Genomic DNA, 13,342 nt, shown 5'->3' with positions numbered 1-13,342 from the left:
AAGCAATAAGATACGTCATAAGAGCCACTACGAGAACATATAAATGAACGGCTACTATACTACTGAGTCCACATTCATGCCCTCTGGACAAAAAACCCAACATGCATCTCTCTTTTTCCTGATATTGATCCTGAACTGACGTCACCGACTCTATGACTATTCCTTTAAATAAAAAGAGATAAGATGTGATGTTGCTTTTCACTGAAATCTCTTCCAACAGGACTGGTTACATAAATCCTCCTCATGGAGCTCCTATGTTCAGTACACTCTTTAACGTCTCGTCTATATACAGTACGTTTCCCACATTAACACAACACTTTTTGTTTTACAGTCATTAAAGTCTTTTAATGCGAACGGTCTAACCCTTTGGCATTTTATGCACACAGTGAGCTTCATGAAAAATTGATCAGTTTCTCTGCTTTTGATGAATCGAAATGTCAAAGACAAACGTGTATCTCCCTCCAGGTCCTAAAATAAAAGGGTTCTTTCTCTTCCAGTTCAGGTTTTTCTTTTATGTTTGGTACTTTCTGTTCTGTTTACTGAGATTGTTGGTTTGAAAGCCAAGAAGCCTGAGTGGAACGAAAAAGTGCTGTGTCACTAATGACTGCAAAATTGCTAAACGGCTCCAAAACTATCTCCGAGAGGAAGCCCCGAGGAGACTGTTATCTTCTTTCACAAGTCGAATTACCAGTTTAACTTCTTCCAGTAATTCTGCAGAAGAAGTGGTGCTTTATTATAAAAATACATCATCATTTTTTTTATTGGGATGTGTCTTCTGGTTGGTGGTAATTGGTTGACAGCTGATTGATTTCACAGACAGTGTTGTTTCCTGTTTGCACACATTTTAAAGCATTAATTTGTGTTTTGCAGTTTGTGGTTTTTAACGAGCCTCAAAGGAATCAGTTGGACTTGAGTGAGAGAAGCTGTGCGACATGTTTATTGATTCATTTATAAGTGAAATGGGAGCGATGGTTGACATTTTGAATGACATTTTACGGTACATGGGGCATCAGTATCAGACTGATGAAAGGCCTGCCTGCTCGGTGCCCTTCCTGGATAGTGAAGCTCAATATCTGACTGTCTGACTTGCCTGAAAATGAGTCTGTGTTTTGGTATTTTAGAAGCCTTTACTTCTGCACTCTTCTCAGTTCTCTAACAGATGATATAGTGTTTTATTTAAGTCAGAATCAGATTAAAATCAGATTAATCGAATGTTTATCCGAGGGGTTACTAGTTCCACCAAACCCAGTGAGAAATAACCCCCAAATCTACATCTGTGCAAACTTTTTTTAAGTGAACTGTGTCCCAGTTCAGGGACTGGATCTTTTTTTAAGTATGTGTCCTACAAAACTAAGACTAAAGCAAAAAGTGAAGCATATTTTGCCCTCAGATTCATTAGGAGACAAACTTTGACATGATTTTATAGTTAAATATAAACCCCCTTGCGTCAAAAATGTACCCGAATCAAGAGCGGTCACACCTGACAACACTGCTTCACCCACGGTATCACAGATGCCACGAGCTCTCAATCTTTTTCAGGAAGATAACCTTTGCATAAAACTGGGCTGTGTATGCAGCAGAAAGTTGGACATATTTTGAAAAAGTTGTGCTACATGACCAGAGCAAATGGAGAAAAGGGACTGTGGCATATCCATTTGCTCGAAAGAAAACCAACAACAACCAGAATACCATGTGCTGCCAGTAAAACACTCACTCTGATATGTGACTTGGGCGATGCTTGGTTTTGGCTCCGAGTCGGTTCTGAAAACGGGAAACTGTTTGGCAGCCAGCTGGTTACAAACAATGTCCTGTCAAAGATAAACAGTACACAAAAATATGTTTCTGAGAACATTTTAGGTGAGAAACAGGCGGTGTAGTAACAGAATGTTGGTTTATAATTTATCAGCTGCCTAGTTTAGAGGATTTGCTCTGAGACGCGCCTCACGGTAATACCGAATTTCACAGCTGACGCACATGACTCAGCTGCTCCCAAGAAGAGCCCATGAATGACAGCAGCACTACAGTCCATCATGTCAACTGTTACCCCTTATCATGTTTTTATTTCTCACAACAACTTAACTTTTCTTATTCAACAAATTTCTTTACAAAATAAGATAACTTACTTCATTGTTTTCTGCATATAACGAATTTCCACCTCTTTTCAAACTATCACGACAAGCACGAAGCAAGAACCCTAAAGTCCACATAAGTAAAGGGTTACACATGGTGATAATAATAAGAAGAAATGCAGAGGCTAGGCATGGAGGGACTCGAATATTGATTTATTTTTCTTCCCTCTCAACTGTTTTCTAAATATGAAATAAACAGGCTGGAAAATAAAAAAACACACTGTACCTAAAATAGGCTGTTGCTATGTGGGTGTAGGTCCATTCAGCATCACTGTAACACTGAGCGAACTCCTCCAGCATGCTACTCTCCAACTCTTGCTGCTTCCTCGCATGACGACTGCGAGAGAATATTAGTTCATCTGTCTCCTGAAAGTCACTGCTGGCAAAACATAATGGCAATCATGAAATGTGTGTTTCATTTAAAGTGACATTTCCCGCAAACGTTGCTCACTTCGTCTTCTCTCCCTCCCTCCCCGACTCATCCTCGCACTCGTTTACTAGCCGTTACCTGTCGTCTCTCCTTTCCCCACCTCTCATCTGTCCTCTCTTCATCCTCCTCTCCTCTGTGGACTGTAATCTCTGACTCCACTCTCATCACACTGCAACTAAACAGCTTTATTCTTCGCTTCACTTTTCCCCATCTCCTCGTTCCGTTCTGCCCTCATGTCTCCTCTCGTCTGTTGTCCACAGTTTTCTTTCTCCTCTCTCAGCCTCCTGCCTCTTCACTGCTTGGATGTTCACTTTCCATCCTCCCCCTTTTCTCAACCCTCATCTTCTTTTCAGCCTCCCTTCCCTTCCCTTTCCTCTCCCATCTTCCCTCCGCTTTCCCTTTTCAACACTGCCCCCCACACCTCCTTGCCCTCCTTCGTCACCCCCTCATCGCTCTATTCTTCTCTTCCTCTGCCGAGCCCAGCCGCTTGCTGCTTTGATCTCTCTGTTACTTTGTTAAAGCTTACCCTTCAACCTCTTCTACACCCCCTCAACAACACTGTTACCATGACACTGGCAGAGACAGAGCAGGGAGACAGAGGCAGAAAAGATGATTGTGAAAAAAAAATTGGGAGCCATGCGTGAGATGATACGGAGCGAGCAGGGTTTTAATTGAAAGAAAAAAGAGCGAGTGAGAAGATTAGCGGTGGGGGCGAGAGGCGACAACAGAAGAAATGAAAAAATAGAGATGGTGAAAAGAGAGAGTTTGAGGAACAAACCGGAGAGAGCGGTATAGACAAGCTGTGTTATTATATTACTTTGAAGAAGTTAAATGGATCATTTGCCGAGGCATACATGTGTTGTAGACCCAAAAGCAGACACCAAGACAGGGACATGGTTAAAGGAATAGATTATAAATGCTCTAGTGAAGGCAGAGGAATGAGGCTCAGGCTCAGCAGGTGTTGCTTCGGAGACATCAGCTGAGGCTTTGGTGAGTGAAACTTGGAGGATCCTGAGTGGAGTGAAGGATGGTGGTGAAGGTACTGGAGGCTGTGTGGCAGGGTGGCAACAGAGCCGACACTCGTAGGTAGTTCAATCACTGGAGAGGTCGAGGAGAAACAAAGTTAGTCGAGCAGCAAACACAATGACACAAGTCACAGGCAGTAGCGCTAGCTGAGAGACCATGTGCCACATCAAGGAGACAAAATAATCTGGCAGCCGGTGGAGAGAAGACCAGAGTGTTGAGCTGGCGCTGATGATCAAATGCACTGCAGGTGTGTGAGAGGCAGCAGCTCCAGCCATCAGGAGAGCCACGCCCAGCCTCTGCAGAGCACCTCTGAGAGCACGAAAGCACGACACAAGAACCAAACGACGAAAAAAGCTGCACCAGAAGTCCGAATCATGACAGTTTCCAGACCAGGAGTCAGTATTTCATTGTTCCTCCATTATCTTAAGCAACACATTCCCGCTAACGCAGCCCCCCCGTGGTGTTTCAGAGCAAGGCTGTTTTTTGTCTGAATGCTGATTTGCAACTCAAAGAAAAAGACAGAATTATCCTCGTTTAACATTGTGAAAGGGTGTTTTTAACCATTTCAACCAGGTATTTTTGTTGTTTAAAGCTGCCGTAAGTGATTTATTTGTATTATTTATGCATCAAATGGCTCTATTAACAGTAATCACTCTTATAGAGTGTTTGGTCAGTAACCCACGACTCTCTTCCCACTTATGCAATTAAAGAGGGAGGAAATGTTCTGGTATCCCTGAATACCAATCCAATCAGGACAGAGAACTCCATAGAGAGGCGGTCCTGTCTGCTTGTGAACACGCAGAGCGCCGTCCTTCTGTCCGCTGCTATGTCTGGCGATTACCTGCCACAAGTTCATGCAGTAACGTGGAGAGGAGGGAGGGGAGTGCGAACTGCGAAACTGACAGGAACTTAGCCACAATTGCTGTTTTATTTGAAGTATTATTAGTTTTCTGGTCTGAGTATTTTGCCTTGCACTGCAGTTTTTGGTCTTGTTGATACTATTTGATTTGTGGTCGAACTGTGAATAAGAACAGCAGGACGACTGGCAACCGCTCTGTGGAAAGTAATGCGGTTCCATTAAATATTTAAGATTCGGGACCAAAGTCTGTGGACCGACCGACTGACTGAATGATCAGCCGATCAATACTGCCATCCTTAGAGCTCTGCTGCTAGTGCGACTAAAACAAAAGGTTACTACGGGTAACGCAGAAGACAAGCAGTTAGATATTTTTCCCTTGAATATGAATGGGAAAAGATAAAGATAATGAGAGTAAAAGGAGCATTTATGATGTTTAAAAAGACAGAGATGATGGATGGAGAGAGAATAAAGAAGCCAGAAGAAATCATGAAATATAGAGGAGGAAAAAGAATATATGTGTATGACAGAAGAGAAAGAAAAGTGGAAGAAGTGGAGAAGAAGGCAGAAAAAGGCAGCACAGAGGAAGACTACGAGTGTGAGGAAGCTTAAATTCACACTTCTTCCCACACAGAAAGACAGAAAGAGAGAGTGAACAACAAGAGTGAGAAGCAGAGGTGAAAGACAGCGAGAAGGGGGGGTCGTCGGCGTATAATCACTTCTCCCCTTCGGAGAAAAGGATTCGCTCGCTCTCTCTCTCTTTCCTGTCTTCGCCATGTGACCGGCCGACGCTCCAATACCGCTCTCTCCTTCACCCTCTCCCTCTCTCCCTCTCTCTCTCTCATCTCATCTCATCCCTCACTCGGCTCTCACTATGTCTGACTGAGGAGGAAGAAGAAGAAGAGGAGGAGGAGGGAGAGGAAGAAGATAAAGAGAAGAAGAGAAAGAAAGAAAAAAGAGAGAGAGAGGATGTTCTCTGTTTCGCTTAAGTGCCGCTTAGGGGTCATCAGACGCCGGATCAAGGGTACGGTGTGTGTGTCTGTGTGTGTTAATGTGTGTGTGTGTGTGTGTGTGTGTGTGTTTATGTGTGTGTGTGTCAGAGAGAAAGAGACTGATGCCAACTATACTGCTGCTGTGAGTGTCAACTGTACGCTGCTGTGTGTGTGTGTCTGTCTGTGTGTGTGTGTGTGTGTGTGTGTGTGTGTAAGTGGTTGTGATGTTTGTTTAATCACATCCTTGAAGTGTGTGATGCTTAATGAAATTGTGTGTGTGTGTGTGGCAGTTATATGGTTTTCTGTGTGAGTCCCTGCAAGTGTAAATATTTGTGTGTATGCACATGTGTGTGCATCCACGGTGGATTTGTATTTGCTTGTGTGTGTGTGTGTGTGTGTGTGTGGTAAGTCCTCCTCCCGCTGATGTTATTTCGTCGTCCGTCCTCCTTCTCTTCTTCTTCTTCTTCTTTGTTAGCCGTTGTTTCAAAGGCAGAATGTCCACAGGAAGCCACACAAACACTGATTAAGGGTTCTCGTTCAGACTTAAATCAGCAGATCTTATTCTCCGCTCAGCAAGTCAATTAGATTTTTTCCTGATGTGAGTAAACAAAGCGTCCTGGCCGGCGTTCGGACACATAAACCACTCTCAGTGTTCCTGCTGCTGATCAGTTTCACAACAGGTGGGTTTTCTTCTGTCTCTGTGAGTTTAGATTGTTTGGCACGAACGTGAACTTCACGTGCGAGTCTTTAATATGGAAACAAGGAAACAATCCTTCAGATCCCGTTCAGACGGTCGTGTTTACCTCGTGTGTTTTATCTGAGGTGAACGGAGGGTTTCACGTCTGAGCAGCTCGTTTGATGTTTCATTTGAACGGCTCTCAGATTTGATTCAGGTTTAATGTTTGTTTTTGTCAGCGAAGAAAACCTGGTCATCAAACAATGAGATCCTTTTGACATGTCAGTGCAAAATCATTTTTGTTTTAATCTGAGTCATGCTTGCTAACAGAGTAGAGGGAGACAAGCTCGACTTCATATCGACTTTTCTTCACTGTTGGAGTTAGGTGTACTTACGTTGTGTCGGCCCTCATCCAGCAGCAGGACCACACATACTCTGGTGTCAAGGTTACGTAAGCATGGTGATAACTTACGTGACGTAAGATCCGGAAGTGATGTGATGGAAGCAGTTATCTCAAACCGAAACATGATCTTCTTCTGAACCTAACCAACTAGTTTTGTGTCTAAACCTACCCAAAGTTTTTAACAGTCCAACAAAAGATTTTATTTTGAAAGTCTAACCAGACATTTCCAGTTGCTGTATCGTAGGCAACCGGACTTGTTTCGGTTCCTTGAAGACGTTTCACCTCTCATCCAAGAGGCTTCTTCAGTCCTAACTAACAGGAGGGGCGTTGCAGGCTTTTAAACTCTGTGTGGGCGTGTCCTTACAGAGTCGTTGTGTGAGCTCTGAGTTTCAGAGTCGTTAGGGCCACTTGTTGGGCGTTGGTCCAACCAGCCTTCATGTGGGTTGCTAGGGCTAGGCGAGCCCAGGTGTGAATGGTTGTAACCTGACATTGCATATTTATTATTCCTTCCTTCACTGCCAAGCCCTGCACTTCTGAAACTGAACCTAAAGGGGTAAGGAGAGCATCGTGAGTGAGTTGGGAGTGAGAGCGTGTCGGTCGTGGTGGTAAAATCTCTATTTTAGAGAGAAATATCTTTTCTCGTACACATTTTTGCTTACAGAGGCAGTTTATAATGGAAAGTGATGGGTATAATGGCGACAGCTTGTGTGTGTGTGTCTGAGAGAGAAAGGTAATATTTCTCGGGCGAGCTCGGCGACTGTCTGGATGAGTGCCAGTCCATAAACTTTTACGACTGGAGAATATGAAGCTCATGACTCTTGTTTTATCCAACAAATTCACTCAATTAAGTGAACGGAGACGATGTTTGTTATTTATCACAGGGGAAATATTTTGTTTCACAGTTGAATGTCAAAATTGGATAATTGAGGTAAAAATCCAACCAGTTAATAACCGACATCAGTGTTTTATGTAATTTGCTGAACTGCTTATTGCACCGGTGTGAAGTGATGTAATGATTATTGTGGGAAAAAAACAAAACAGTTATGTCATGAAAGAGACAAGAGATCCAAATAACAACAACAAAAAAAAGACAAATACTTGAGATTATATAAACATTATTTCACATGAAAAATGCATGAAGAGCTTCTTCACTGCGTAAACAAAAGCAGAAGCTTGTATTTGTTTAATATTTAATGTTAAAAACTTTTTTAGTTAAATTGCCCTGCGAATGTTCGCGTCCTGGGATTTGAACCAGAAACCCTGCAGCGATGCTGCAACCATAGCAGCAGAAACAGACGTTATGATCTGCGTTACCCACGTCTACAACTGCCGTCTCATCAAAATGGTGTGTTTTTCTTTGATTTCTTGCACAAAAAACAACAAAAATAAAGTTTTTAATGAAAGTGTTCTGACTGTAATCTGTTTCTACGCGACCACCTGTAGTGTAGCCCTTGATATTTTTCCAGTCTCGGTCAATATTTGCTCCCAATAATCTCTCAATAACAGAAAAGTTGTTTGGTCCCAGGTGTGTAGAGTTTGTAGGTTTCAATAATGTTTTAATTACAAAAACTTTCAGCGAGTTTCCGTCTGTGATCGATCAGAGTGTGTGGTGCAGCAGAGGCTACTGCTCCACCTCTACATCTCATTACAGCAGCAGGACTCTGCTGTATGTGGGTTAGCTGTGTTTCATGTATGACACACAGCAGGCTGGGACTCTACTGTATGCTGTTTTTTATGTGTGTGTGTTCGTAAAACAGCGAGAGTGAGATGCATGGTCGGCTGCCAGTGGAACTTGGGGGCCAGTTTGTTGTTGTGTGTGTTGATTGATCTCCAAATCTCTGCGAGCTGTTGGGACCACTAAATCTCTCCCCTTCTCTCTCTCTCTCTCTCTCTGCTGACTGACTTTCATTATAAATGAGGCCACCGCTCACAGTATGTGGTATGTGTGTGTGGGTGTGCGTGCATGTGTGTGTGTGTGCATATTTATGTGGCTGAAAGAGGAGGTGATGCAAGTGTGTGTGTATCCTTATGGTCTGTGTATAAAGTTTGTGCACTGTATGTACGGTCCATACAAGAGAGAAAAGTGTCACAGTGTGTCTTGACAGTGTGTGTGTGTGTGTGTGTGTGTGTGTGTGTGTGTGTGTGTGTGTGTGTGTGTGAGGGAGAGAGAGATGAATGGTGTTTCATCTCAAAGGAGTGAAGAGTGTAACACAGGACGTGGCTTGAAGCTGCAGCCGAACACAAATCATCAGTCGTCTCACTTTCCATGGTTCAGCATTTCACTGAAGTTTCCTCACATCCAATCTACAAGTTGCTACTTTCCTCAAAACCAAAATAAATAGCGAGACCTAAGAGATCGCAAACTAGGTGTTTGAAGCATCTACGTTTTGAAAAATATGCCTATTTACTTTCATGCGGAGAACTGGTGAGAGGCCGGTGCCATTCTCAGATCTGTTTGCTGAATAAGAAGCTGAGACAAAACACACAAAGTCCCTCAAACTCTCATTTGATTCACCCGTATCAATTACGATATTACGGTTAAAAACAGTTGCAGTGTTCATGGACCGTACATACAGTGACAAAGGTTTCACGACGTGTTCCTGAGCTCATGTAGTAATCTCCTTTATACAGTCAGTGCTGCATCCCTACTTGTAAACGGCTGAGCCTTTCTAGGATGCCCCCTTTCATACCCAATCATCGTACCAATTCATCTGTCCACCTGCAAAGTGTTCCATACAGGTGTTTTTGGAGCATTCACCAACTTTTCCAGTCTGTTGTTGCCCCTGTGTCGACCTGTTTTTGAGGTAAAACATTGAATATATTGTCTTTGCACTGCTCTCAATTGTTTATATGCCAAAAACAATCAGCAAATGATCACATTCAGTTCATTTATGTTTGTTTTGCACAGTATCTCTATGTTTTTTGGAATCAGGATTGTACTATTTTCTCACCTCTCAGCAGTTGGCAGGCAACCAGCGGAGTAGTAACTGGTCCGGTCCAAGGAATAGTCTAATAATGAAATTGCGATTTTGTTCATTTTACACTTCAGTTCAAACAAACAAGATATAAAATGTTCATTAGTGAGCTTTAGAAGGTGCTGTCAGATCCAGTCAGCTTTGGACGGAGCCAGAATCTAGTCAGCTGGCTGCTTTGTATTTATTGTGCTGATATAACAGTGGTCAGAAATCAGTCTTTTAATTTAACACACTCCAGTGAGAGAGGATAGTCATTGTTGTTTTGTTAAGGCATCACAACAGGCCTACTTGCACTTGTAGCCCCAGTGACTCCAATTAAATATAGCATTTGCTAATTGAAATGTGTTTTTTTCATTTTCATGATGTCTTTTCCAAAGTTTTGGTTCAAGCACCACATTAAACATAACTTCAATATTAACCTGAGCTGCAGAGAAGCTGCATCACTCTCCTCTCACAGGCGAAAGTGTGTGTGTGTGTGTGTGTGTGTGTGTGTGTGTGTGTGTGTGTGGGAGTGTCTGTGAATGTGATGGAGAGAATGTCTGAAAATGAAAAAAAGGTGTTCTCGGCAAAAACTCCCCCTGGGTTGAATGGAAATTTTTAAAATGAGGCTTAGGTGGCCTGTGTGGAGCACTGCCGTGTGCAGGATTCCTCACTTTAGTTGTCAGTGCAGAAATCAATAGAGCAGAGGTGTTGCTGGGTGCATTAGATAAGAGGTTTACGCGGTTCAAAGGGCTAAACTGCTGCGGCGCGCCACTATTAAGTCTCTGCAATGTTTCTAAATGAGGGTCCTGCTCGGCTTCCTCCTCGTCATCACTCTTCTCTGTCACGTATGATCGTTCCAGGATCACGGGAATGTTTCATTACATATTATTTCAATAGTTGCATAGCGGGAGCTCCTGGTTTTGACATTTTGCTTTGAAGAAGTTTGAAACACAAAGTAGGGCTAGACAAACTGAGCATATCAGGAGACCTAATTAGCACCTCGTGATGGAGTAACGGACGTAATTACCCAAAAAAAGATAGAAACTGAGGATGTTCCTGGCTCGAATTGTCTTGATTTGTGTCCAGCAGTGGGTGGAGTGGTGGTCCACTGCTGCACAATGGCTTCTTTTTTTGGATAAAGAGTCGTATTGAAGTCTTGAGTGATTCATGACTCTCCGTAGGTGGAGGTTTTCTCCGAGTGATTACAAAAGAGAAAAAAAAAAACAATTGAATGTGTTCAGTCTTGTCTTGCTGCTCCTGCTGAAGTTCTGCCGGATCAGATGGTGTATTCTCATGGAAAGTTTCTTCATCACGCGGCTCAAACTTTTAAAAACTCTCACTCCTCTCAGGAATCAGGAGCCATGTGTCTTTTCTCTGAACACAAACAGGAGATGCAGATTAATTATGTAAAGAAAAACAGTTCTGTCTTCTCGTCAGACTGTGTTTAAGTGCAGTCTCACCGAAATTGGATGGATTGTTTTTCGAACCTCTACCCCCTTGTGCATGACACAAGTGTGCAGACGTGTAGCTTATGGATAACACAGCCGGGGGCAGAGATCCCATAGGTAATCGATTGCACCAGCAGGGCTGCAGCTTTGAGCAGAACAACACAATGTGACGCGTTGCATCACTGCTGTTTTCAGCACTGGGAGACTAAGACTTGTAGCCTGTGTTTAGCTGACAAGAAAAGGTCCCAGCGGCACAGTGGTGCGGTAGTTAGCACTCTCGCCTCACACCAAGAGGTCTCTGGGTTCAGACCTGCTTTTCTGTGGGAAGTTTGCATGTTTTCCCCCGGCAAAGGTTTTCTCCGGGTGCTTCAGCTTCCTCCCACAGTCCTAAATTGACTTGCAGGTTAAGTGGGGACTCTAAATTGCTCATCGGCGTGAATGTGAGAGTGAACGGTTGGTCGTCCCTCGGTCCTGTGATGAAATGCCGACCCGTACAGTGTGTACCTCTGGTCCAATGTCGACAGGGTTCAGCTCCATCCCCCTGGAAATGACAGAAAATAGCTTGAGGGAAGAAAAGTTTCCATGGCTTTAGGTTTTCCTGGGCTAGCCTTGGATTAAATGTATCATGAAACCCAGGTGAATAAGAATAATAAATGATGAAGAAAACATTTCCTCATTATGTTAAGGACATGTATTTGCTAAACACACATCATTTCCTGGTGGCAGGGCTGCCAATGCAAGCATACCGCTGGTGCATTGTGGTATATTGGTGTCGTGTATTGGAGCAGTAAGCTGCTGCAGTGGGATTACAATTGGATGTTTTCACACTGGAGGTTTTAAAGCTGAAATTCCTCACAGACTCGAGGTGTTTGTCTGCAGGTGAGGGTCTCAGGATCTGATTGTGTTTCAGAGCCCTGACACCAAGACTTACCTTTTATTATTGGGTTGGTTACGCTTCTTCAGCTGCTCTGTAGGAGCTATCTGCTGTCTGTCTGTCTTCCTTCCTCCTTGCAGAGGCTCCCTCTGCGAGCGTGACCGGATAAAAAGGCTCTACTGCTGATAACTGAGCGGTCGACGGCATGCCTCCGTCACCGTGATCCATTAGACGGGAGCACCTGGACCAGAAAAAAGATTCGCTGCTGTATACTTGATTTAGTTTGCTGCCTGTGGCGCTGTCCATGGTGCTGATCCCTGGCCTTCAGACGCTCTCCGTGGTGCTGAACGTATTATAGAGTATACACACTCACTTAAACTGGTCTATGAGAATGTGAAAGCTTTAAACTCACATGTGCTGTGACACACAGTCATCCTTGCCATAAATCGACGATGTTGCATGACGTTTATAATCTGGACTTTCTGTGCAAACGCAGAACTGTTTGTCCCTAGTTTGTTTTTGTACATTTCCCACTCACTCCCTACATCGCTTTCTTCTCACTGTGTCCTTTTTCCGAAATAGTGTTTTCACCCACAGGAGGAGCACAAAAGATCTCATTTTATTTCTGAGTAAAAAGGAAGGAGGTATTTTTCTTTGCCTTTCTATTAGAAATGAGAGTGACAGCAGAGAAATGACAGTGTGGTCTCATTCTAATCCTGATAAAATGACGAGGTCAAAGAACAGATCCTCTTGTCTTGCGTCTACCAGCAATGAAGTCCTTTCTCGCTTTTCTGGTAAATCCAGGATCAGCAATCATAGCTCAGGAGCAGTAGTTGCTTGGTAACTTGTAATGTTTAGTCAGCTATTAGTTTGGCTATGACTAAGCTCAGACAACAGACACAAATAGCAAGATGTCAGGGTCCTTCTCTGTCTTTCCAGCGAGCTTTGCTGAAGGCTTGTGTGCTTTATTGTAGTAATATTAATACGATATCTCATTGATCCCTGTGGGGGAAGTGCTCGTTTTATTTGCTCATCTCACGGGAAGTTAGAATATCTAATATTAAAAAGCACCTCTGCACATACGAGGCGTTTAATGTCCCTGCTGTCCTGCAGTTCGGCTGGTTGTTTCTTGAATCTAACACACTTCATTACTCAAATAAGGTCAAATGACCTTAATTAATTAATGCAACATTAAAAAAACAACAACACTGAGGGTGCTCTGATTGATCGGTCACTGATTTGGTTCGCTTGTGGTCTCTATAAAGGCCGATCAGAGGAGCCAATCAGATAAAAACGCAAGACAGTTTCTCTAAGCAGCGCTTGAATATCACAGCCTCCTGCAGGAGCTCCGGACTGACAGCGTCCGGTTGTCTCCCAGTCAGGGGAACGACAGAAAATGAGCTTAGGAAAGACTTTGACTGACTATGCAAACAACAACAAATGAGGGCATCTTTTCATGCTGTTACCATAGTTATCCCTCTCTTTGCAGTGCTGTGTCAGTGCTAATTAAAATCTCTGGCTGGCTACCCTGCATGAGACCTATGAAAAAAG

The 13,342-nt window shown here is 43.4% G+C and overlaps 1 protein-coding gene across 7 annotated transcripts in view; it reads left to right on the top strand.

The window, feature by feature from the left end:
* LOC311254208 (glutamate receptor-interacting protein 2-like) overlaps positions 1–13,342 on the top strand; it is a 280,081-nt gene that overhangs the window by 143,671 nt on the left and 123,068 nt on the right. Inside the window, exon 1 of one of the 7 annotated variants that reach the window (XM_084347845.1) lies at positions 5,239–5,465. The exons of the other annotated variants lie outside the window; for them this stretch is intronic. Within the exon in view, the coding sequence (XP_084203971.1) occupies positions 5,411–5,465 (55 nt within the window). The 5' untranslated portion in view covers positions 5,239–5,410. Of the gene's footprint in view, positions 1–5,238; positions 5,466–13,342 lie in introns of those variants that run through there. 7 annotated transcript variants of the gene reach the window in all.

The sequence above is a fragment of the Pagrus pagrus genome (assembly GCF_965226575.1).
Source record: "Pagrus pagrus genome assembly, chromosome: 3".
NCBI lineage: Eukaryota > Metazoa > Chordata > Actinopteri > Spariformes > Sparidae > Pagrus > Pagrus pagrus.
Note: the sequence above shows the minus strand (reverse complement) of the source record. Positions and strands in the feature narration are given on the sequence as shown.